The sequence below is a fragment of the Zalophus californianus genome, chromosome 5, assembly GCF_009762305.2.
Source record: "Zalophus californianus isolate mZalCal1 chromosome 5, mZalCal1.pri.v2, whole genome shotgun sequence".
Lineage (NCBI taxonomy): Eukaryota > Metazoa > Chordata > Mammalia > Carnivora > Otariidae > Zalophus > Zalophus californianus.
Genome location: NC_045599.1, coordinates 31214254 through 31238447, shown reverse-complemented (window position 1 = coordinate 31238447; position 24194 = coordinate 31214254). Strand labels below are relative to the sequence as shown.

The following is a 24194-nucleotide window of genomic DNA, read 5'->3' as shown; positions in this document are numbered from 1 at the left end:
TCCTGCTGAGCAGGGAGCCCGATGCGGGGCTAGATCCCAGGACCCTGGGATCATGACCTGAGCCGAAGGCAGACGCTTAATGACTGAGCCACCCAGGCTCCCCACTATTTCTGTATTTAATTTTTTGAGGTACTGTTTTTTTTTTTTTAAGATTTTATTTATTTATTTGACAGAGAGAGACACAGCGTGAGAGGGAACAGAAGCAGGGGGAGTGGGAGAGGGAGAAGCAGGCTTCCCGCCGAGCAGGGAGCCCGATGTGGGGCTCGATCCCAGGACCCCGGGATCATGACCTGAGCGTAAGGCAGATGCTCAACGACTGAGCCACCCAGGCGCCCCTTTTGAGGTACTTCTTTTTTTTTTTTTTTTTTTTTTTTAAAGATTTTATTTATTTATTTGAGAGAGAGAATGAGATAGAGAGAGAGCATGAGAGGGGAAAGGGTCAGAGGGAGAAGCAGACTTCCTGCTGAGCAGGGAGCCCGATGTGGAACTCGATCCCGGGACTCCAGGATCATGACCTGAGCCGAAGGCAGTCGCTTAACCAACTGAGCCACCCAGGCGCCCCTTTTGAGGTACTTCTATACTGTTTCCTGTAGCGGCTGCACAAGTTTACTTTCCCACCAACAGTGCAAGAGGCTTCCCTTTTCTCTATATACTTGCCAACACTTGTTATTTCTTTTTTTTTTTTTTAAATGTTTTTTATTTATTTATTCATAAGAGTCAGAGAGAGAGAGAGAGAGAGAGAGAGGCAGAGGGAGAAGCAGGCTCCCTGCCTAGCAGGGAGCCCGATGCGGGGCTCGATCCCAGGAACCCGGGATCGTGACCTGAGCCGAAGGCAGACGCTTAACCATCTGAGCCACCCAGGTGCCCCATCACTTGTTATTTCTTTTTGATACTAGCTGTTCTGACAGGTGTGAGGTGATATCTCATTGTGGTTTTGATTTACATTTTCCTGGTTAGACCAATGTTACACATCTTTTCATGTCTGTTGGCCATCAGTATGCCTTTGAAAGTGTGTGTGTGTGTGTGTGTAGCAGTAATAGTAAAATTTTTTTTTTGACATTTTAAGGATTTTATTTATTTGAGAGAGAGAGCCCGAGGGGGAGGGAGGGGAGAAATGGGGAGAGAGGAAGGGGGAAAGAATCCCAGGCTGACTCTGCACTGACGGGGCTGGATCTCACAACCCTGAGATCATGACCTGAGCTGAGACCAAGAGTCTAATGCTTAATCGACTGAGCCACCCAAGGTGCCCCGCAATTTGTTTTTATGTATTAAAATTATTTTTGTGTATGTTTTATTATATATATTAGTATATTATTTACTATTTTAGAAATATGCATACAATACAAAAATGAAGGGTAGATTCATAATTTTTTTCCTGATCAAAAATTTGGAGTCCGGGACTCTAGGCAGTGGAAAACAATTGAGGAATTTTGTCCAGGGGGGGATTTGGGTTAGATTTTAGTTTTGAGGAGATTAGTGAGGAGAATAGATGAGGGGACTTAGTTACAGGGGTTTCATCTCCCTCTGGCTTTATTACTTTGTTTTGATTGGGATAGCTTGAAATCATGGTTGGAGGTTATAAAATAATTGACTGTGGTCATGAAACCCTTTTGAGAGTTTTTCAAAATGAACCAGGCTGTTTACCAGTAGCTTATCTACAGGGACAACCAATTTTTGCCTGAATACATTAAATAAGAGAGGAATAAAAGTTGTCTCAAGGTAAAATGGTTTACATTTAGTGTGTTTTAATCTTTGAAATATATGTGCTATATCTAGTATCTTATTATGGCAACTGTAGTCCTACAAAATAGGCTTAATTCCATTGTTCATTGTAGTTTTGTGGAATGACCATGGAGGAAGATTGTACTCTCAAGTAGTATGTTAAAGTGCACTCAGATGAACAAGTCCTCAGGCATAGGGGTAAAAATTGTCACAAGGTGTACTTCATACTCTTTTTTTTCTGTTTCTTTTAAGGTAAGGAAGTTCCTAAACTTTTGAGTGTTATAGCTCTTTAATTTAAAATACTTCTGATCCTGAATTCTGTTTTATCCTATAATACTTAATGGCATAGTCAGTATGAATTTAATGATAGATTTAATTGACTTGGTGTTTTCCTTGATCAAAATAGCATCTATGAACATATGACAGGTAACTTTATGCGCTCTTTTATTTTTTTTAAAGATTTTATTTATTTATTTGACAGAGACAGCAAGAGCAGGAACACAAGCAGGGGGAGTGGGAGAGGGAGAAGCAGGCTCCCCGCTGAGCCGGGAGCCCGATGCGGGACTCGATCCCAGGACCCTGGGATCATGACCTGAGCCGAAGGCAGACGCTTAACGACTGAGCCACCCAGGCGCCCCACTTTATGTGCTCTTGAGACATTTGTTCAGCCTGTTTGTTTGGTGTACTGTTAAGGGTTTCAGACAAATGAATGCCTTGTCAGTTTTTCAGATCAGGAAGGAATCACTGATTTAGCATTTTGGGAACCTTCATAGAGCTATCTTTGTTCAGTTTGAATGAAGGTAGTGCCTTCTGAATGAAGAGGTGTCTTTTCCTTTGCTTTGATGAAATGTTTAGAGCTTGCTAATGAAAACCTAAATATAAGGAGCAGGGGTAAATTTATTTGCCTTAAACTTTGGTTCATTGACTTAGAGTCAGACAGTGTAATTGTCTACAAACTTAAATCTCTTTTCCCAAAGTTTACCATCTTTATTGAGGCCCAGCTCCCTGCTGACTTTTTCCTCATAGTAAATTAGTGATAGGGATTTGTTTTTCTTTTTGGCTTTAGCAGTTATCGAGGTAGCTCTTAAATTTTTCTGTGTGAATTGTATCCTATTTTATCAAAAAGCATTTAGGGCAAAAGTGAATTTTCTCATTCTATTCATTTTGAAAGTAGAACTTTTTTTTTTTTAGATTTTTTTTATTGATTTGACAGAGACACAGCGAGAGAGGGAACACAGCAGGGGCAGTGGGAGAGGGAGAAGCAGGCTTCCCGCCGAGCAGGGAGCCCGATGTGGGGCTCGATCCTAGGACCCTGGGATCATGACCTGAGCCAAAGGCAGACGAAGGAAGATGCTCAACGCCTGAGCCACCCAGGTGCCCCAAAAGTAGAACTTTTTCACATGAAAATGACATTTTATCTTGGCAGATGTTGCTCTTCCCACAGATGGTTTATTTGCAAAACGATAAAACTTTATTAGTATGTCTCAGATCGAATCTTAGTACTGTTACATTGTTTTGTTAAATTGTTGGCCTTGAAAAGACTTAATCTTCAGTCCAACTTTAATTTCTTTTTTATTGCTATATAGAAAATGTAGTAGTTTCTAAATGTGCTGGATAACATACTAGGGCCGAATAGGATAGGTTCTTGAAATGTGGTTGAAAGAGATCTTTTATTTTTCTTTTTTGGATAGAGAAGTATATTTTATTTTATTTTATTTTTTTTTTTAAAGATTTTATTTATTTATTCATGAGAGACACACAGAGAGAGAGAGAGAGAGAGGCAGAGGGAGAAGCAGGCTCCCAAGGAGCAGGGAGCCCGATGCGGGACTCGATCCCAGGACTCCGGGATCATGACCTGAGCCGAAGGCAGATGCTTAACCATCTGAGCCACCCAGGCGGCTGAGAAGTGCATTTTAAAAATGACATACTCTATAATGAAAATAGTTTGGTATTAGATAATCTATTAAAGTGATGTTATGTCTTTATTTGTGTGGTTTCTTTTTAATTTTTTCAGTTTTTTTTGAAGTATAATTTACATGCAGTAATAATTTATATACAATAACATTCACCAATTAAATGTCCAGTTCAATAAGTTTGACATGTGTGTTAAGCATGTAACCACCACTACCATAGTCATGACAACATTTCTATCACCCCAGAAAGTTCTCAATGTTCTTTGGTTTTCTTGTCAGTGAAATGGATATAGTGAAATATCTGCATCCATAGAATTGTAAGGATAAATGAATTCATACATTTAAAGCCCTTAAGGGGTACCTGGGTGGCTCAGTTGGTTAAGCATCTGTCTTCAGCTCAGGTCATGACATCAGGGTCCTGAGATCGAGCCCCACGTCTGGCTCTTTGCTCTGTGGGAAGTTTGCTTCTCCCTCTCACTCTGCGCTCTCTCTCACTTTGTCTCAAATATATAAATAAAATTTTTTTTAAAGATTGTTTATTTGAGAGAGAGAGAATGAGAGATAGAGAGCATGAGAGGGAAGAGGGTCAGAGGGAGAAGCAGACTCCCCGCTGAGCAGGGAGCCCGACGCGGGACCCGATCCCGGGACTCCAGGATCATGACCTGAGCCGAAGGCAGTCGCTCAACCAACTGAGCCACCCAGGTGCCCATAAATAAAACTTTTTTTTTTTAAACATACATTTTATTTTATTTATTTATTTTTTAAAGATTTTATTTATTCATTTGACAGAGAAAGATAGTGACAGCAGGAACACAAGCAGGGGGAGTGGGGGAGGGAGAAGCAGGCCTCCCGCCGAGCGGGGAGCCCAATGCGGGGCTCGATCCCAGGACCCTGGGATCACGACCTGAGCCAAAGGCAGACGCTTAACGACTGAGCCACCCAGGCGCCCCCCCCACCATAAATTAAAACTTTTAAGAAAAATAATAAAGCCCTTAAAATAGTTACTGGCATATTTTTTTTTTAATATTTTATTTATTTGGGAGAAAGCACAAGAGGGGGGAGGGTCAGAGGGAGAAACACACTCCCCACTGAGCAGGGAGCCCGATGTGGGACTCAATCCAGGATCATGACCTGAGCCAAAGGCAGTCCCTTAACCGACTGAGCCACCCAGGTGCCCAGTTCCTGGCATATTGTAAGAGCTCAGTTATTTGTCCATTGTATAGATGTTGTTCTCTAACTTTTTTGAAAAGCTCCTCTCTACGAATTTTATTAGGTATTTAAAATTTAGAAGATTCTGTACTAAGCCATCAAGAAAACCCTGAAATCTTGCCATTTGCAATGATATGGATGGAACTAGAGGGTATTATCCTAAGTGAAATAAGTCAATCAGAGAAAGACAAGTATCGTATGATCTCACTGATGTGAGATGTGTGGAATTTAAGAAACAAAGCAGAGGATCATAGGGAAGAGAGGAAAAAATGAAACGATGAAATCAGAGAGGGAGACAAACCATAAGAGACTCTTAATCTTAGGAAACAAACTGAGGGTTGTTGGAGGGGAGCTGGGTGGGGGGATGGGGTAACTGGGTAATGGACATTAGGGAGGGTATGTATTGTCATGAGCACTGGATGTTACATAAGACTGATCAATCACAGACCTGTACCCCTGAAACAAGTAATACATAATATGTTAATTAAAAGAAAAGATTCTGTGCTATTAAGAAATGTGTATGTTGCTATCATATATACGTATATATAAGTGGAACTGAATGGAATGCAGAAATACCTTGATCTTCAGCAGAACTCAAGTTGATAGCCTGGTAGATGAAGGTACACTTTCCTGAATGTACTTATCACCCACTGTTATTGAAGATTGGTATTTAATTGCCTTTTTTTTTAATCGCTCTTGTCTCATGATATAAAATTCAAAATGATTTCTTATTTGTTGTCAGTACCACTATAGGAGGCAACAGTCATTTGTATATAACATGATTTTGCTGTTTTAGGGGCGCCTGGCTGGCTCAGTCAGTAGAGCATGCAACTCTTGATCTTGGGGTTGGGAGTTTGAGTCCCATGTTGGGGGGGTATATTGTACTTAAAATTAAAAAAAATCTTAAAATGATTTTGCTGTTCTGATTTATAATAAAATTATGCTTTTGGAAATCATTGGTTACTTTGAAAGTCTGAACATTGTATTCTCTTGTCAAGCCTTTTATTGATTAACTGCTTTCTTTGCTTTTATTGATTCTAAGACATTACATCACATCTCTTTGGGACATTTTTCTGTGGTACCTGCTACTATTTTCTTTGATGATTGGATTTTGTAGTTTAGATGTCACATGAATTTTCTGTAGTAATGAAATTACTAAAACAGAATAACTAATAAAACAATAGAAATTTTTTCCTCACAGATATAGAGAGGCCAGCAAGCTCAAATCAAGGTGTGGGCAGGGCCATATTCCCTCCAGAGGTTCTGGGGAGGAATCTTCCTTTGCCTCTTCCAGCTTTTGGTGTCTCCTGGTGTTTCTTGTCTTGTGACAGCATGACTCGCAGTTTCTCCCTCCATCTTCACATGGCCTTCTTCCCCTCTTTGTGTCTCTATGTGTTCTGTCTTCTTATAAGAACACCAGTCATTGGATTTAGGACTCACCCTAAAACCAGGATGATTTTTTTTTTTTTTTAAGATTTTATTTGAGAGAGAGAGCCAGAGAGAGAGCACAAGCAGGGGGGAGCATCAGAGGGAGAGGGAGAAGCAGGCTCCCCGCTGAGTAGGGAGTGCAACATGGGACTCTATCCCAGGACCCTGGGCAGAGGCTTAACTGACCAAGCCACCCAGGCACCCTCAGGATGATTTCCTCTTGAGATCCTTAACTAATTGCATATGCAAAGATCCTATTTCCAAGTAAGTTCACATTTTGAACTCCTGGGTGAACATGAGTTTTTTGGGGAACACTGTTGAACCCACTACAGATAGAAAGGGAATATTTACATGATTTAAGCTCTGACAGGGAGTGGGGAACAGGATTAAATAATGTCAAAACTACTTTGCATTTTGCAGGAATGTTATTTTGGGCCACTCTCCAGTCTAAATGCTTTTGCACTGTGCTGATTCCTGGTTTCATTGACAAGGCACAGAAACACTTGAGTACCCATTTTAGTGAACATAGAACTTGCCTCTGACAAAACTCTTCTAATGAGTGTTCATTTACTGTACATCAAGCAAATCCCCTTTTTCTTTATGTCATGAAGATATCAACCTGACTTTTACTATAAGTTCATTAAACATTTTATCCCTGAAGTTAACCTCTCTAAAAGATCTGTAACTTAACTTTGAAGCTGTGTTTCAGGTGAATAGGCTACATGTTTTAGCAGGCATTTCAGGATATTTGGGAAGTAATCATCTACCGAAGATTTGTTGTGGGAATGTGGTTTTCCTTCCCCTCCATTTTTCATGTTCCTCCTGGACGTATATGTTACTAATAAGACATTTTTTTTTAAGTTAAATTATTTCTTTTTTTTTTAAAGATTTTATTTATTTATTTGACAGAGAGAGACACTGAGAGAGAGGGAACACAAGCAGGGGGAGTGGGAGAGGGAGAAGCAGGCCTCCTGCTGAGCAGGGAGCCCGATGCGGGGCTCGATCCCAGGACCCTGGGATCATGACCTGAGCTGAAGGCAGATGCTTAACGACTGAGCCACCCAGGTGCCATTTTTGAAAATCACACTGAATGATACTACTCTTCTGCTTACCTGGACTCTCTTGAGCAGAGTGCTGTAGCATAGTGTCCTGAGCTTATTAAAAGGTTTTTAAAGTAGATTACTGGAATTCACAGGGGGTGATGAAATAATAGTTCACAAATGAGACCAAATATTAAACGCATTGTCAAATAGGTCTCCTCTCTCCCCAGCCTGTTTGCTGGTCTTTTAACGTTTAATACAAAGAAGAAAGAAAACTGGTTCTCTGTCTACTACCTTCATGTATTACCTCAGTTAAACAGCTGTATAGTTATTACTCTTATATAAAGGAAACCTGAGATTAGAGACATGAAGACATGGGAGTCACACGTATAGGATGGTGGAGTTAATATTTGAATGTTAGCTTTTCTGGTTCTGTTAAGTGCTTTTTTCCAACATGTGGTATTGTCTCTCCAAACCAGAAAGTTCAGACAACTGCATTCTTGCTAAAAAAATATTTGCTGTATACAAAGAAAAGAAGAAAGTACGTAAGTGCTTTTCCAAGCTTAAAATCATGTCTTCATTTCTTTGATCTGAAAATGTTTCTGTGTTTGTTCTGAGTATATGAGGACCCAGTGGAGGTGGGCGGGGTGTGTGTGTGTTCAAATGAAGGATCCATTGAAGAAAATGGATTGAGTGGTGTAATCTCTGAAGATCTGTACTGTTAAAGATTCTCCTTTGTAATGCTTTTATTTGTTTTTACCAGAAAGATTCTTATCCAGGTTGGCCATCATAATTTGAAACCTTGTGCAAGATTTTGCCTCTAACTAAGTCACGGGCAAATTTTCAGGCAGAAGAATGGTTTTCAGTATAGTTACCCTCCTAAATGGATTTCACTGCTTATTCTAGTTGCTTCTCATAATATGAGATGGTTTAGGAAATGAAAATTGTTTTTTTTCTTCTAGATTAACTGCTGAAGTACTGATCGAGTTCTGTGTTTCTTCAATGAGGAACTACAGGCTGATCTTCTGCCATAATCTCAAACAGCCATAAATGACAAAAGAATGCTTGCTCAGTGAGGGTAGCTGGTGCAGAAGCCATTTTTTAAACTTAGGTGTTTAAGTACTCAAAGGTAAGTTTTCAAAATGGTGACTCCCATGCTGTATAAATCCACAGGAATTTTGGAGTTTATCTCCTGTTGCTGCTATTTGATTATTAACTTGAGGTTTTGTAGTTATTAGCTGGCACCAGATATGTTGAAGAATGGATTTTGCTTGTCTAAATTATATAAATTTATGGCATTTTACTTCCCCTGAGTTAATTTCTGTTGTTTCTGTAAGTTGAATGGATTGTTTCCCAGTCACACTGCGACACTCTTGATTGACTGGGGTACAGCTATTATGTAACTTACATAGAAGTTATTTTTGTAAACTTTAGAATATTGAGTAGATTTATTGTTTTACTCTGTTCTCTCTTGTAGTGAGAAAGGAATTGTTTCTCTGGTGTGATGAAAAAAAAGCCCAGTTGGTGTCATTTTGTTCATTAACAACTTTTTTTCAAAAAAAAGTTTTTCTTTTGAAAATACTAATTTCCCACATGAAGTAATAAGTATTTTAGGAAACAAATTTTTCTTGGGATTACTTGTTCTCTGATGCTTCAGATATTTGAAACATTGTTTTCTTTCACTGCTTTACTGATCACCATTCCTACAAAGTTAAGACAAATAACATTTCTCCTGAGCGAGACTGGCTGTGGAAATTTTTCTTTGCAGTAATTAATGAAACAGCAGGATTGATGAACATTCCCATTTGAAAGTTGATGTCTAGAACTGAAAAATTCCTTCATTTATAAAAACATATTTTGGCTGCTCTGTCATGTAGAAATAAGAGCTGGTTGATCTTGTTCTTACTAGCCCATCATTGATAAAAAGTGATTTTCAGCCCAGTACTTTATAAAAAGTGATTCTTTCCTGTTTTGGGTGCTTATAAATTAAGAAGTTAGATGTGCTTCATATAGCACAGTCCAGAAATGATTGGGTTTGGCTTTTTACCTGTGTCATTAAGCTTGGTCAGTAAAGGTCCTCTTGGAGCCACATTTGCCCCTTAATTTGTCTTTGGGACATTAATGTCCTTTGTTAAGTTTAATGATGAATTTGCCATTGTTTGATAAATGCACAAACTAGTAGAGAAAATGGATGATTGTATTGAGCTTTATTTGTAGAATACATTGTGGGCCTGAAAACTGGAACATATGTAATGATAAAAAAACACATTCAGGTGTAAAGCATTTTTTGTAATGTATTTAATCATATTGTCACCTGTTGATTATTAGTCTTTTTTTTGTTTTTGTTTTTGTTTTTGTTTTTGTCTTTCATTTGGCAGAAAAGACAGCTTTGATTTCTGGCTGCAAAAAAGATATGAGGAAGAGCTCCTCCCCTTCCTTGAGTAACTGCAACTCCGTTCTTGCTAACAAAATATTTGGAATTCCACTTGATGAGCTGCAGCAGGGAGGACATCCAGACAATGAGGTTCCGTTCATAGTCCGCCACGTTGTGGACTATATTGAGGAACATGGTATACATTTCCTTACCTTGAGGGCTAGCCTTTGTTTTAATAAACACAACTTATCCCTTTTGACCTTGGATTTTTTTCTTTTTTTTTTTTTTCCCCCAGTGTGGAAAGTCCAAAATATAGTAAGGAAAAGTGATAGAAATTTCTTATGTAAAGTCATATACTTAGAAATGCCCAGCATATAGCATTTTTTAGTGGGGTGGTAAGAGGAATATTTTTAATGGAGGTGGGGTGGATAAAATAGATTATCCCTCGGGACAGAGATAGTATGTGTCTAAATGTGTGATCTGAAGGTGTTTAGCCCAGTAAGGAGAGCCAAGAAGGGCTTTTCAAAAGTGAGTATTTTAAGTTGATTGGAAAATGAATATATACGGCCAAGTAGTTGAAGTTGAAGCTTCTTTAATTTTTACTTTGAACTAATGTAGGAGGTCTGGAGCAACAAGGACTTTTTCAAGTCAATGGAAATGCTGAGACAGTGGAGTGGCTTCGGCAGAGATATGACAGCGGGGAGGAGGTGGACCTGGTCAAGGAAGCAGATGTTCCCTCGGCTATTAGTCTCCTTAGGTTTTTCCTCCAAGAACTTCCTGAACCTGTCATCCCTGGCAGTTTGCATATTCACTTGATGCAGCTTTCTCAAGGTAGTATACTTTGGTTCTTACCAATCGGTCATTTACCATTGATTTCAAAGTCTTTTTATCTTGTAGAAATTTTGACATGTATACAGTAATTATTGTAGTTCTGAGATTCATTTCTCATGTTCGCATTTGGGGACATATGCTTTTTGGGTCTGTATGGTCTAGTCAAGGTACTGGCAACTTCTTCGATCCCTGTAGTCCTATTTACCTTTATGATTGGTCTTAGGAAACCTAAGCTACAGGGTGCGGAGGAGGAGGAGAAGAAGGCAAGGCAGGAGACAAGAACAAGGAATAGGAGGGTTGGGAAAGAAGAGAAATACATATAAAGTGGTATGTGTGGCATAATACCCAAAGATAGTGCTGTTCCTTAGTGGTAATGTTGCTGTAAGATATTATTTATCTCTGGTTTGATAGAACGTCCTAGGAAAAACCAGAAGTACATCTCTGATTCCAGGTTCAGAATATACTTGGACCTTGTTCTTGGACTCCTGCCTGAAGGAAATAAAATACCAATCTGGACATCAGACTTTAAGCCAAATAAAGAAAAGAAAGGCTGATTTGTATTTGTTGGTGAGATTTTCAGTGGTGTGGGTTAAATCTTCTTTGTTCACTCATAGTTGTTGACTAGCATTGGTCAGTGCATTCTGACTTCTTATAGTTGGCAGTGCTTTGGAAATACAGGTACAGTCATGCAAGAGACAGTATGATGAGAATTAAAAAAAAATAAATTAGAGAATTTGGGCCGATGAGTAATAGATGAGGAAAACATCCTTCAGCAATTGGGGGGTTGAGCTCCTTCTTCTCCAACTCCTCTCTTCCACTTAATAAGTGAAATGTGAAGCTCTAAGGCATTTGGCCTCTGGTAGAGGAAGTGAAGAGGTTTTGAATTGTTAATAGTAAAAAGGTGATGTGGGTGGAGTAATGTGAACCTGGCAAAATATCTGAGCTTTGCTTTTACTTCATTAAAAAAACCTGTCATTATGTTTTTATAGATTATAATAATGAAGATGAATTTGGAAGAAAGTTGAGGTTCCTTTTACAGCAGCTTCCACCTGTTAATTACAGTTTGTTAAAGTTTCTGTGTAGATTTTTAGCCAATGTAGCATCACATCATGAAGAAATTTGGTCTGCAAACTCTTTGGCTGCTGTCTTTGGTCCAGATGTCTTCCAGTAAGTTTTTCCACAAATTTTTATGTAATCAAAAAAAAATTGAATTTGTGAAATAGAGTCATTATACTATCTGCCAATGATCATAGGTTGGTTGGTGAACCATTATTTTTTATAGTAGATCTGATTAATCCAGCATTTCTGTGAAGAGGGTACAAATTAGGTAGGCTTTACAGATGGGAAAACTGAGGCACAGAATGATGACATAAATTGCTCAGGTTTATTAAGTGACTCATTGGTTGTCTTCTAATTTTACCTGTATTTGATTTAAGGACTCTCAATTCAATTTAGACTTTTATTCTTAGCATTTACACAGATGTGGAAGATCTGAAAGAGCAAGAAATAGTGAGCAGGATAATGGCTGGACTTCTGGAAAATTACTATGAGTTTTTTGAGAATGAAGAGGAAGATTTCTCATCTAATGATTTGAGTTCAATTACTGAACAGGTAAGAATATTTTAAATACCCTACTTGGAGGGAGAATTTTTAAAGAATATGCTTTTTAGGGCTTGGCACAAACTCAGGTGGACCTTTTAAGTACTAAACAAAGCAGTTCTTTTGGTTATTACATGTAATCATGGGTGACACATCCATGTAATGTATGAATGTGGTATTTTTTTCTGAATAAGTTGTTCTCAATTTGAGTAATAAGGAAAGGGTATTGAAGGCAGAGTATATGTTAGATATTTTGTGGGGTTTGCATGTTTTCCTTCTAACTTAAGCATTGTTTATTTTGTAAGAATAGAGTGGTGTTTTTTGTTTTTGTTTTTTTTTTTTTGCAAAGAAACTTAGCATATAGGAATGTAGGCAAAGGGTGAGAAATAGAAGGTGGAGGGATAGATTCAATACAAAGTTCACACAAACTTTAAAAAATAGGAAGTTTTTCTTGATGAAAGTCACAAGTCAGTAGACCGGTGCAGTCATTGTATTGGGAAGCATCACGGTAGTTTTTTAACTTTTGTGACTTTGGAAAATTAACATCCAATTTCTGGCTACATTATATTTTGTTGTTCTGTGCCTTGATGGTTGAGATAGTACAAGAACCTGGTTACTTTCTCCTTCATGAAATGAAAATATTGATGCACAGTAATTTATTGTAAAGCCACATTAATTCAGACTTTTCATGTTTAGAATTTATAATTTAGGTCTATGTGGAGGTTTTTCTTTTGCACTGAAGTGAAATAATTTGTCCAACAAACTTTTTTAGTTTAAAACCTATGAAGTTACTTATATTTTGGGCATGGGGTGTGGTTGCTACTTTTTTAATGAGTAAATCATTCACCTGGTTAAAAAAAAAATATTCACTAAAGTTTCTTGCTTTTACCCATATCCACTCCTTTGCCCCCATGTTGGTTTTCTCTGTGTTTGTTCCAGAGTTTCATTATGCAAATGTAAGTAAATATTTGCTTAGTTTTTTAACAGGAAAGTAGCATACTGCACACACTGTTTTGCACCATGTGTTTTTTTTTTTAAGTCTGTTAATAGTGTATTGGGAAGTCTTTTCTTACTGGAATATAGAGAGCATATTCTTTTGTTTTCACTGCAAAGATCTCTATCGTATGGATGCAACATTATGATTTGATTTATTGTACTGATCTCCACTTGGAAAGGTGTTAGTATACCCCATTTTCTCAGAAGAGTCCTGGTTTATGTCTCTTTCTCATGTAATTATTAGTAGCTCTTCTTTTCACTCTCGTATGTATCCAGGTTTTGATGATTAATTATATGGTAATTATTTATTGATTCATATTGGGTGGCTTCTCTTCATTTGTTTTTAAATTAGGAAGCAGCAACTCTTGAAAGGTAGTTTATCATACAGATTTTCATTAGTTCTTACAGGTCTTGGTTCTGATAATGTGAATTTAGGAGTTTTATTTTCTGGGTAGCCCATCTTTTTTTTTAAAAAGAGTTTCTGTACTGTTGTGAACTTTTATGGGTAAGTCTTTTTAATATTTGGAGTTGAGACCTTCCTTAGTTTTCCATGTTTTCTTTATGTAAGCATTCATATTGTTGTCTGATTTTCCCTCCCTCTTTCCCTTCTTCCCTTTTTCCTTCCATCCCTCCCCTTCTTTTCAAGTATCAGGAACTTTAAGGAAACTGTAACAAGACAAATTGCAGTTTGTAATGTGTAAACTGAGGATGAAAACAGTGTGCATATGTATACATTTGTGAAGTAAACCAAGTGGGTGGGTAGAATGTGTAGCCAGAATCAGTGATCCATGGAACTTTTGGCATATTTTTTGAACTTCTAACTATCATATACAGTTCCTGACTTAAAAACTTGGTTAGAATAAAGAATTGACACATCTCTTCAAAATTATTCTTGCTTTAAAGAAAATGACAAGGGCGCCTGGGTGGCTCAGTTGGTTAAGCGACTGCCTTTGGCTCAGGTCATGATCCTGGAGTCCCAGGATCGAGTCTCGCATCGGGCTCCCTGCTCAGCAGGGAGTCTGCTTCTCTCTCTGACCCTCCCCCCTCTCATGCTCTCTATCTCATTCTCTCTCTCAAATAAATAAATAAAATCTTAAAAAAAAACAAACTTAAAAAAAATAAAATAAGAAGAGGGCAAGGAGGTAGATATTCCTTAAATCATTAATGTCTTTTGATGCCCGTAAGAAATCCCATCTTTGGGGACTTGTGTGCCACTTCTTTTCTTTAAGTTTTAGTTGAGGGGTGCCTGGCTGGCTTATTTGGTAGAGGTGTGACTCTTGATCTTAGGGTTGTAAGCTCAAGCCCTAAGTTGGGTGTAGAGGTTATTTAAAGAAAATAAAATCTTAAATTATGTTTTAGTTTAGTGATTTATTTAGTTAAAATTAATGGCTGCTCAAAATGAAATAATATGCATACGTGTGTGTTACTCATTTTGTACGTTTCTAAGAAGATTTGACTTGTAAGAAAATGATGATGCCAGTTTGCCCTAATATTTATATCTTGATGACTGAAGTCTTCAGGGTATGCCTTGACTATGTTTTATGTTGTGTGTAATTCTCTGCTATTTCTGCTACCTTCAGCTTCCTTACATACAGTGGAATAACTCACATGTAATGCATTTGTATTTTTATATTTCTTTAAGCACTAGAAAACGTTAAGAAAACTTAACATATGTTGTGCTTTACATTAAATAGAATAGTGGTTAATAAACATCAGGACATAATGTTGAATTCTGCAGATTTGCCTGTGGATAGAAAAGAGGATGTTAGGGGTTCCTGGGTGGCTCAGTCAGTTGAGTGTCCAATTCTTGATTTCGGCTCAGGTCTTGATCTCAGGGTCATGAGATTGAACCCCATGTTGGGCTCCATGCTCATTGCAGAGTCTTCCTGTCCCTTTCTCTCTCCTCCTCCCCCTGCTCTCACCCCCCCAAATAAATAAATAAAATCTTTAAAAAAGAAAAGAGGATGTTAGCATATTGAGTAGAATATACTCAATAAATGGAGTAGTGCTGTGAGTTGTAGGAGACCGGGATGTATATTTCATTATTTTGGCCTATTGCTAATTACCTGAATCTGGTTTCTTATCTCTTTTAATCGCATTTCTGAACTATAGGTTACAATAGTAGAACAGATATCTGAAAGCTTTCTTTAAAGCAGATGTAATAACTTCAATTTGACTTGTGAGGCTGAAGTGATAATGTATTGAGTGAAAGTAAAATTTCCTCAAACTTCGCACATTTTGGTTGTATTTTCAAATTGACCTAATTTAAATACTGCTAATTTCTTATCCCCATACTTAAAGATATGGGTAGACCTGGCCCATCCTTGCAATGCTTTGATTATTTTTCTTCTGATTGTGATATTTGAAGGAAGCAAAGTTAATCTCATGCTCTCTTCTCTTGGAGTTTCCTCCCATTAATGCAAGTATTTGGCTGCTAGACCTTTTCAAGGTGGTAGATATTTCTATTAATAGTATGAGAGAGATGACTGGCGATGATGAATAGGGAGTGTTTGAGAAATGACCCAGAGTTGGTGGACAGGTTCTTTGTATGGGATCCCTACATGAATGCAAATTCAGTAGAGTGGTTTGAAGATGTAGGTGATAATTATGTTTCTTTATACATTTGAGAAGGCAGGTAGCAGCGTTCTCCACAAGCTGGAGTCTGGAGAGCAGGCATTTCACGAGGCCCTAGAGAAGGGAATTACAGCAGTCAAAGAAAGAAGAGATGTAAGTATGGATGAGGGTTTTCCGTAAGTGGAGTGAGTGGTTTTCCATGAATGGAGTTGAGGCAGTTGCATATATAGGGCAGATTCAGAATAACTTAGGAACAGATACAGCATTGATAAGCAGAAGGTCAGGTTGACAAGGAGAGGATTAAGGACTTTTGAAGTGTGGGGTGAGAGATGGCATTTTTAAGTTTTTAATACTTATTCTTACCCAAACTAATTTAGTCATTTCTTACTGCAGGGAGTTATATTGGGAGGCCTGGGAGATAGGATGGGGGAAAAGAAAATCCCATTAGGCTACTTTTCATGTCATATCTTACTGGATGATTATTGGTGAAAATACTGGACAATGTCAATTAGTTTACATAAAGCTTATTGAATTGACTATAATATACTCAGTGTAACTGAGTATAAGGTATTTATAGTTCCTAAGAGCTATTGACTGTAGGCACAAACTAGTTTTTAAAACATGCTGTAGCATGTTAAAAATAGCAGTACTCTGTACTAAAAATTTGTGGAGTGAATAAATATTTATTCTCAGTTTAAATAACCATCTTAAAAAATTTTTTTTTTTAAATATTCTACTGTGGTGCCCAAACCTTTATTGATCAGCCACAGTAATTCCCATTTAATACCTCTGAAAACAATATTTTCTTGCCATTATTTTTTCTTGCTTGAGTTACCAGGTGGATGTTAAGTATATTCTTGAATTTCATTAATTTATTAAATACATACAAGGAGAATGAGGGTTATTTTCCATTTGATTCAGTTTAAAAAACTGATTTACCATATGAAATTTTTACCTTTGTGTATAAATCTTACCTTTCAGTTAATAATCATTTAATGATTTTTAGTATTTTCATCATTGTTCAACATGATAGGGGATAGATAAGGGTTAGCAGTTAGAAGCACAACAAATTCAGCTGAATCTGCTGCATATGCTTTATATATATAAAGTAAGTGGTTCACAAATTGAGGTCTTTAAGTATTATTGCTAATAATGAATGTTTAGTAACCCAGATAACTAGTGACCTTGATATACCAGTGGTTGAGGGCTCCTGCTTTAGTTTGGGTGGCAAATACTGTCTGGTTTTCTAAAAAAAAAAAAGTGATGTTACATGTAGAAACTAGGCTCTGTGCTATATAGAAATAACAATTCCAGTTATAATGATAGCTATTTATTGCTTAGTATGGAGAGACACTATAGAAGAGTTTGCATATATTATTTAATCCTTTCAACTAGCCTTATGAGGTAGGTAGTATGTACAGCATTTCCATTTTATTCATAGGCCTGGAGAAGTTAAGTAAGTTGAGGGGCAGTTAAGGGCACAGTAGGAATGTGAACATATATCTTTCTGCCTTCATAGTCTGGCTTTTAAGTACTTACTGTATTACACTTGAAAGCAGGCAGTCTGTACTTGCTGATTACGAGTGTGGTAGAATGCCACAGAGAAATTACCTATCTTCTGGTTAAAGTTTACTTTCTGAGGGTATTGTAGCAACTATGTTTGACTGTCTGGAAAGAGCACCACTCTTACACATAGTGGTAAATTTATTTTAGGTAGTTCCAGTGCATTTGGCTAGAATGGATAAAGGTATACTTTTACTGCTCAGTGTTTTTAATGACTTACTATTAAATTATAAAAGATGTTAAGACAATTTATGGCTAGTTTCTTCTTTGGGATAGCTTGAAAAGTTTTTCTCATTTGGAAATACTTTGTTGGTTTTCCTTCTCTGATATTATTCATTGTCTTTTTATTAGAGTGATCGTTTACTTATGTAGCCAGCTTGATAATGGAAGACATTTTATAGCCCCTGCCAGAAAGAGAATTACAGCCTTGAGTTGTGCTACTGACCAAAGCAATGAGTTCCCTCTTGTAAGGTCCAGTCTCTTCATGAAAAACTCCATCTGAATCATTTAGAAGTTAGCTGACATTTTCTAAAACATAGTTAACACCTTAAGGCAAAATTTCTCTGCCCTTTTCCAGCGCTTGTCCTATATTAAAATCACTTGTTAAATGCACCTGGAAATTGGAGAGGTCACTTATAAGTCTTTATAACTATCAGTCTATAAAACTGATTGGAAATGAAGATTTTTTAATGTTAACTAACTGCAGTGTGCAGGCTTTTCATTGTGTACTTTCTTACTCATATTCTTAGTGATATACTAAGGTAATCATCGCTTTGTGCTTTAAAATGTTAAGTTTGGTTTGTGGTTTTCTTCTAATATGGGAGAGTTGGCAATTATTCCGTTAGGAAAATTAGTCCTAGGAAATGAAGTAAAAAATGAGTTGTTTGTGTTAAAATTTGCTTAGAATAGTATATCTTAGATAATGTCAATTAACAGTTGTATTAAATTTTGATTTTCAATTTCCTCTTATTTATATAGGTTAATGAACTTTCTGAGGAAGAAGAGGAAGATGAAAAGCTGGAACATATAGAAGAACTTCCAGAAGAGGGTGCAGAAAAATCAAGTGACATGGCAGAGGTGGTACAATTAAGGATGACTGAAAACATCATGGAACCAAATAGTGTTACAGCATCAACAAGGTAGTATTTCAGAAAGAACCTTAGCTTTTTTTTTTTTTTAAAGATTTATTTATTTATTTATTTGAGAGAGAGAGAGAGAGAGAATGAAAGATAGAGAGCATGAGAGGGAAGAGGGTCAGAGGGAGAAGCAGACTCCCTGCTGAGCAGGGAGCCCGATGTGGGACTCGATCCTGGGACTCCAGGATCATGACCCGAGCCGAAGGCAGTTGCTTAACCAACTGAGCCACCCAGGCGCCCAAGAACCTTAGCCTTTGAACGTTTTATTCTAGATGTAGATACGCTGAAGCACTAAATCATGCAAATTGTAACAATGTGTGAAAGATTGATTTGTGTATGGGGGCTCCTGGGTAGCTCAGTCAGTTAAGTGTCTGCCTTCGGCTCAGGTCTCTCTTTTGCTCACTCTCTTTAAAAAAAAAAAAAAAGATTGATTTGTGAATGAAAAAGAACAACAAAATTTTAAGCAAACTTGCTAAGAAAATTTCAGATATTAGCCTTTATACTTCTCTCTCTCTTTTTTTTTAAAGATTTTATTTATTTGAGAGAGAGAGAGAGAGGGTGAGAGAGCACAAGCAGGGGGAGCAGCAGAGGGAGAGGGAGAAGCAGATTTCCCACTGAGCAGGGAGCCTGAGGTGGGGCTCGATCCCAGGACCCTGGGATCATGACCTGAGCTGAAGGCAGACGCTCAACCAACTGAGCCACCCAGGAGCCCCTAGCATTTATATATATGTGTGTGTGTGTGTATACATATATATGTATACACACATACATACATACGTTTTTTTTCAAGATATAACCTTTTACATTTCTTCTTAAAGTTTGTATTTTTAGTATGTTTTAGTTGAGTTGGGTAAAATGTAAGAACCTTTGGAAATGGAAAGATACAGTGATTGAATTGACTTGTATTTCCAACTTCTAGGCTACTACTAGGTTGTTAGGCTATAAGGAGAGAACTGTGTGATGCATTAAGATAATTCTTTCCAATCTTTTCATGTATGAAGGGATACTATTTACATGGCATACTGTGTAAACTTCGTAAATGTGGTAGGGTAGAGGCACTATCTTAGGGCATAGGTGGAGTCATTGGATACACTGTTTAGGAAGCTTTATTATTTATTTATTTATTTTTTAAGATTTATTTATTTGTCCAAGAGTGAGCGAGCGCATAAGCAGGGGGAGCAGCAGGCAGAGAGGTTTTGGCTGATTGATTTCATGAAGGTAAAAAAAATACATTCTTTGATTGTCCACCATGGATGAAAGAAAAATAGGGGAGAAATACCCCTAGAATGCACAAGCCCTTAGCATATATTTTTTTTTTAACCTAACAGTTTTTTGATTGAAAAATTCCTCCTCCTTCATTAGTTTTAGGTCAGCAGTTCTCAAACTTTCTGATCTTATAACCCCCTTACACTTAAAAATTATTTAGGACCCAAAGAACTTTTGTTTCTGTGGATTATATCTGTTGGCATTTACTCTATAAGGAATTAAAACTGAGAAATTTATATTTTTAAAGTAGCAATAAACCCATTACATGTTAATGTAAAATTTTTATTTTTTAATTTTTTTTAAAGATTTTATTTATTCATTTGAGAGAGAGAGCACAAGTAGGGGTAGAAGCAGAGGGAGAGGGAGTAGCCAATGCCCCACTGAGCTGGGAGCGGGACATGGGGCTCTATCCTAGGACCTCGAGATCATGACCTGAGCCGAAGGCAGACGCTTAACCATCTGAGGCACCCAGGGGCCCTGTTAATGTAAAATTTTTAAATGTAACTATGTTTTCCAAAATCTCCAAAAAACTTTTTAGTGAAAAATTTTTTAGTGGCTTGTTTTATATTTTTACGGTAGATATGTCTTTAATGTCTGGCTTAGTAGAAGACAGCTGAATTCTTGTATTTTCCTCTGTATTGTGTTCCTTGCTGTATGTTATTTTGGTTAAAGTATGTGAAGAAAATTTGCCATCACACCAGTAGGTAGTGGGAAATAGAACATTTATAGCCTCTCCAGATAATTGTGTCCATTCTTCTTTGATAATAGGCCAACACACAGTAAGTAGCAGCTTCTTCAAAGTTATTTGTATTACGAACCTGAAACCATTTTCTGTGAATTTTTCAGCTCTGATCTTTTGGTCTGTCTGGTGCTGATTATTTTATTCATGCTTGATTTTGTCACATAGTATATTGGGCATTTAGAAAATGCGGCTTCAGGGAGTTATTCAGCTCTTCCAAATGATGATACATTTTGTTACATAATATCAACAGTTCACATTCTTTAATATTACCACTGATTATATCAAAAACATCTTTTAAGTATTGGGACATTAATGAGTTTATGGTAAAAATAAGATTTTCCAGAATTCAAACTTTTGCTTGAAAACTCAAATTTTATCAATACTGTCTCTTGCTTTTCTTGAAGTCTCAGTCTTGCTCATTCTGCCAGATATTTAGGTTGGAATAACCATAGTTTTTGTCAGCCTATCTTTCAGTTGAAAATGGTGTTCCATGATAAAACTTCAGCTCGCAGTTCAAACAAGACAAGCATTGTACTATGCTATGCAGCAGAAGTGTTTTATGTGTGCTTCCCATTTTGTCATACCAAATACTAAAATTAAGTGTATTCAGGGCTGAGTAAAATTAATAATTTTCACTGCTTCTTCATCAAGGACTTGTCCCCTTTTATTTTTATTTATTTATTTTTTAAAAAGATTTATTTATTTGAGAGAGCGAGAATGAGAGAGTACATGAGAGGGGGGAAGGTTAGAGGGAGAAGCAGACTCCCTGCTGAGCAGGGAGCCCGATGCGGGACTCGATCCAGGGACTCCAGGATCATGACCTGAGCCAAAGGCAGTCGCTTAACCAACTGAGCCACCCAGGCGCCCCAAAGACTTGTCCCCTTTTAAAAAAATTACAGGTGGCGGGGCACCTGGGTGGCTTAGTTGTTAGGTGCCTGCCTTCAGCTCAGGTCATGATCCCAGCATCCTGGGACCGAGCCCCATATTGGGCTCTGTGCATGGCTTGAAGCCTGCTTCTCCCTCTCCCACTCCCCCTCCTTGTGTTCCTGTTCTCACTGTCTCTCTGTCAAATAAATAAATAAAATCTTAAAAAAAAATTACAGGTGGTTTTCTGGTAAAGAATGCAGTGGCGATGGTACATTCTGGTACCCCTTGCCTGGATTTATAAGACCTCAAGCATTTTTTTCTACCATTGATTTTGTATCATCATGCAAATGTCAGCACAGTGAAAAAGGCAAATATTATGAAAATAGTTTTGGTCTTTTGGTTCACAGACCATCCTTTGACAGCCAGTGGTTTAAATATTTATGTAGCGGTGGTATTGATTGGTCTGTTTATGCATCTGTTCGTTCCTTCTCTCTTTTCTCTCTTTTTCAAAAAAAATTTTTTTTATTTTTAAAGATTTTTTATTTATTTGACAGAGAGAGACAGCGAGAGAGGGAACACAAGCAGGGGGAAAGGGGGAGGGAGAAGTAAGCTTCCCGCTGAGCAGGGAGCCTGATGCGGGGCTTGATCCCAGGACCCTGGGATCATGACCCGAGCCCAGCAGATGCTTAACGACTGAGCCACCCAGTCGCCCCTCTTTCTTTTTCTTTTTTAAGATTTTATTTATTTGAGCATGCGTACATGTGCCCAAGGGGGGGGGGAAGGGGCAGAGGAAGAGGGAGAAGCAGGCTCCCTGCTGAGCAAACAGGGCTCAGATCCCAGGATCCTGGGATCATGACCTGAGCCAAAGGCAGATAGATACTTAACTGAGCCACACCCCAACATCTGTTATTTCTTTATATTGTTTGCTATTAGTCGTATTTTGTGACAGTTTGACCTGACTGCAGAGAGAAAAAAATGGTGGGGTTTAGGTTTAAGTAGCTTAGAGTACACAAAAAGCATCGGTCTTGTCCATGAGTTCCATGGAAATCTCAAGATCAGTTTCAAAGTACCTTTTATCCATAGATAAAGAATTGTTTTTTATCTACCTATTTATCTGTTACTTAGCTTTGCTATTTAAATGTACAGATTTTAGGAGAATTTTTACCTTTTAAAAATTTTTTTTAAAGATTTTATTTATTTGGGGTACCTGGGTGGCTCAGTTGGTTGGGTGTCTGCCTTCGGCTCGGGTCATGATCTCAGGGTCCTGGGATCAGGCCCTGCGTCCGGCTCCTTGATCAGTGGGGAGCCTGCTTCTCCCTCTCCCTCTGCCTGCTGCTCCCCCTGCTTGTGCTTTCTCTCTCTCTGTCAAATAAATAAATAAAATATTAAAAAAAAGATTTTATTTATTAGAAAGCATGAGGTGCGGGGAGGGGAAGAGGGAGAGGGACAAGCAGACTCCCTGCTGAGCAGGGAGCCCAGTGTGGGGACTCGATCCCAGGACCCTGGGATCATGACCTGAGCTGAAGGCAGACACTTCACTGACTGAGCCACCCAGGCGCCCCGACCTTTAAAAAATTTAAAAAGAGGTGGGAGAGTTTTGAAAAAGTTCTCAACGTTTTTTAATTTGTGCCTCATAATCTTTTAGGTAGGCTTGAGGTTTAGGCAATTTTAATTTATACTCATGTTTACAGAACTACACATCAAAAAGTTAATTGGCATTCGTTTATAGTTGTGCTGCCCCCCTTTTTTTTCTTTGAGAGAGAAAGAGTGCGTGTGGGTTGGGGAGCAGAGGGGGAGAGAGAATCCCAAGCAGGCTTCACACCCAGAGGAACCTGACACGGGGCTGGATCCCATGACCCCGAGATCATGACCTGAGCTGAAATCAAAAGTGGGATGCTTAACTGACTGAATCATCCAGGCATCCCCACAGTTGTGCTTTTAATGCTTTGCTAAAACTTGGAATTTAGAAATGGAAATTTCAGTATTGTTTTTATGGGCTATTGGTGCTGGGGCTTCTTCTTTTTTTCTTTTTTAAGACTTTATTTGAGAGAGAGAGAGAGAGAATGAGCGGTTGGGTGGGGCAGAGAGGGGGGAGGGAGAGAGAAGCAGACGCCCCGATGAGCAGGAATCCTGATGCGGAACTCGATCCCAGGACCCAGAGATCATAACCTGAGCTGAAGGCAAATGCTTAACCAACTGAACCACCGAAGTGCCCCACTAAGGCTTCATTTTTGTGAGTTCATTGGTTTCTGATGGTTTGTTCTTTTTGATACAATGCAGAAAAGAAGGTGTAGTGATTGAGGAAGAGCTTTGAGTTTAGGGTTTTGAGATTAGTCTCTCCAACTTCATTCTGTGGATGCCTTATTGCTGAGGAAATGGACCTTCACCTGACTACAGATGGGTGAAAAAAGTAGTCATAACTTTTTCCCTTTTCTTTCATCCATTGAATCAGATAGTTTGCAAAATATTCATTTAGCAGATTTTTATCAATTCACCGTGTTTTCTTTTTTAAAGATTTATTTACTTATTTGACAGACACAGTGAGAGAGGGAACACAAGCAGGGGGAGTGGGAGAGGAAGAAGCAGGCTTCCCACAGAGCAGGGAGCCTGATGCGGGGGCTCGATCCTAGGACCCTGGGATCATGACCTGGCCGAAGGCAAACGCTTAACAACTGAGTCCCCCAGGCACCCCAATTCACCATGTTTTCACTAGCTGGGTTCCACTTAGGAGGAGAATGTACTTTGGTGGAAGTATCAGAAATATTGGGTGGAAAAAAGTAGAATTTATGCTCTAGTTCATAAGAAAGTTTTATTTTTTTTAAAGATTTTATTTATTTATTAGAGACAACAAGAGAGGGAACACAAGCAAGGGTAGTGGGAGAGGGAGAGGCAGGCTTCCAGCTGAGTAGGGAGCCCGATTCGGGGCTCGATCCC

General features: G+C 38.2%; 1 protein-coding gene across 7 annotated transcripts in view; it reads left to right on the top strand.

Moving 5' to 3' along the window:
* Positions 1-24194, top strand: part of FAM13B (family with sequence similarity 13 member B) — an 89281-nt gene that overhangs the window by 11413 nt on the left and 53674 nt on the right. For 2 of the 7 annotated variants that reach the window (XM_027604875.2, XM_027604879.2), the window contains exons 2-8: positions 8275-8441; positions 9691-9882; positions 10305-10517; positions 11507-11684; positions 11987-12128; positions 15741-15839; positions 18228-18388. In XM_027604875.2, the coding sequence (XP_027460676.1) occupies positions 9726-9882; positions 10305-10517; positions 11507-11684; positions 11987-12128; positions 15741-15839; positions 18228-18388 (950 nt within the window). In that variant the 5' untranslated portion in view covers positions 8275-8441; positions 9691-9725. Of the gene's footprint in view, positions 1-7838; positions 7858-8274; positions 8442-9690; positions 9883-10304; positions 10518-11506; positions 11685-11986; positions 12129-15740; positions 15840-18227; positions 18389-24194 lie in introns of those variants that run through there. The other 5 variants (XM_027604880.2, XM_027604881.2, XM_027604876.2 and 2 more) reach the window with 4 other exon arrangements.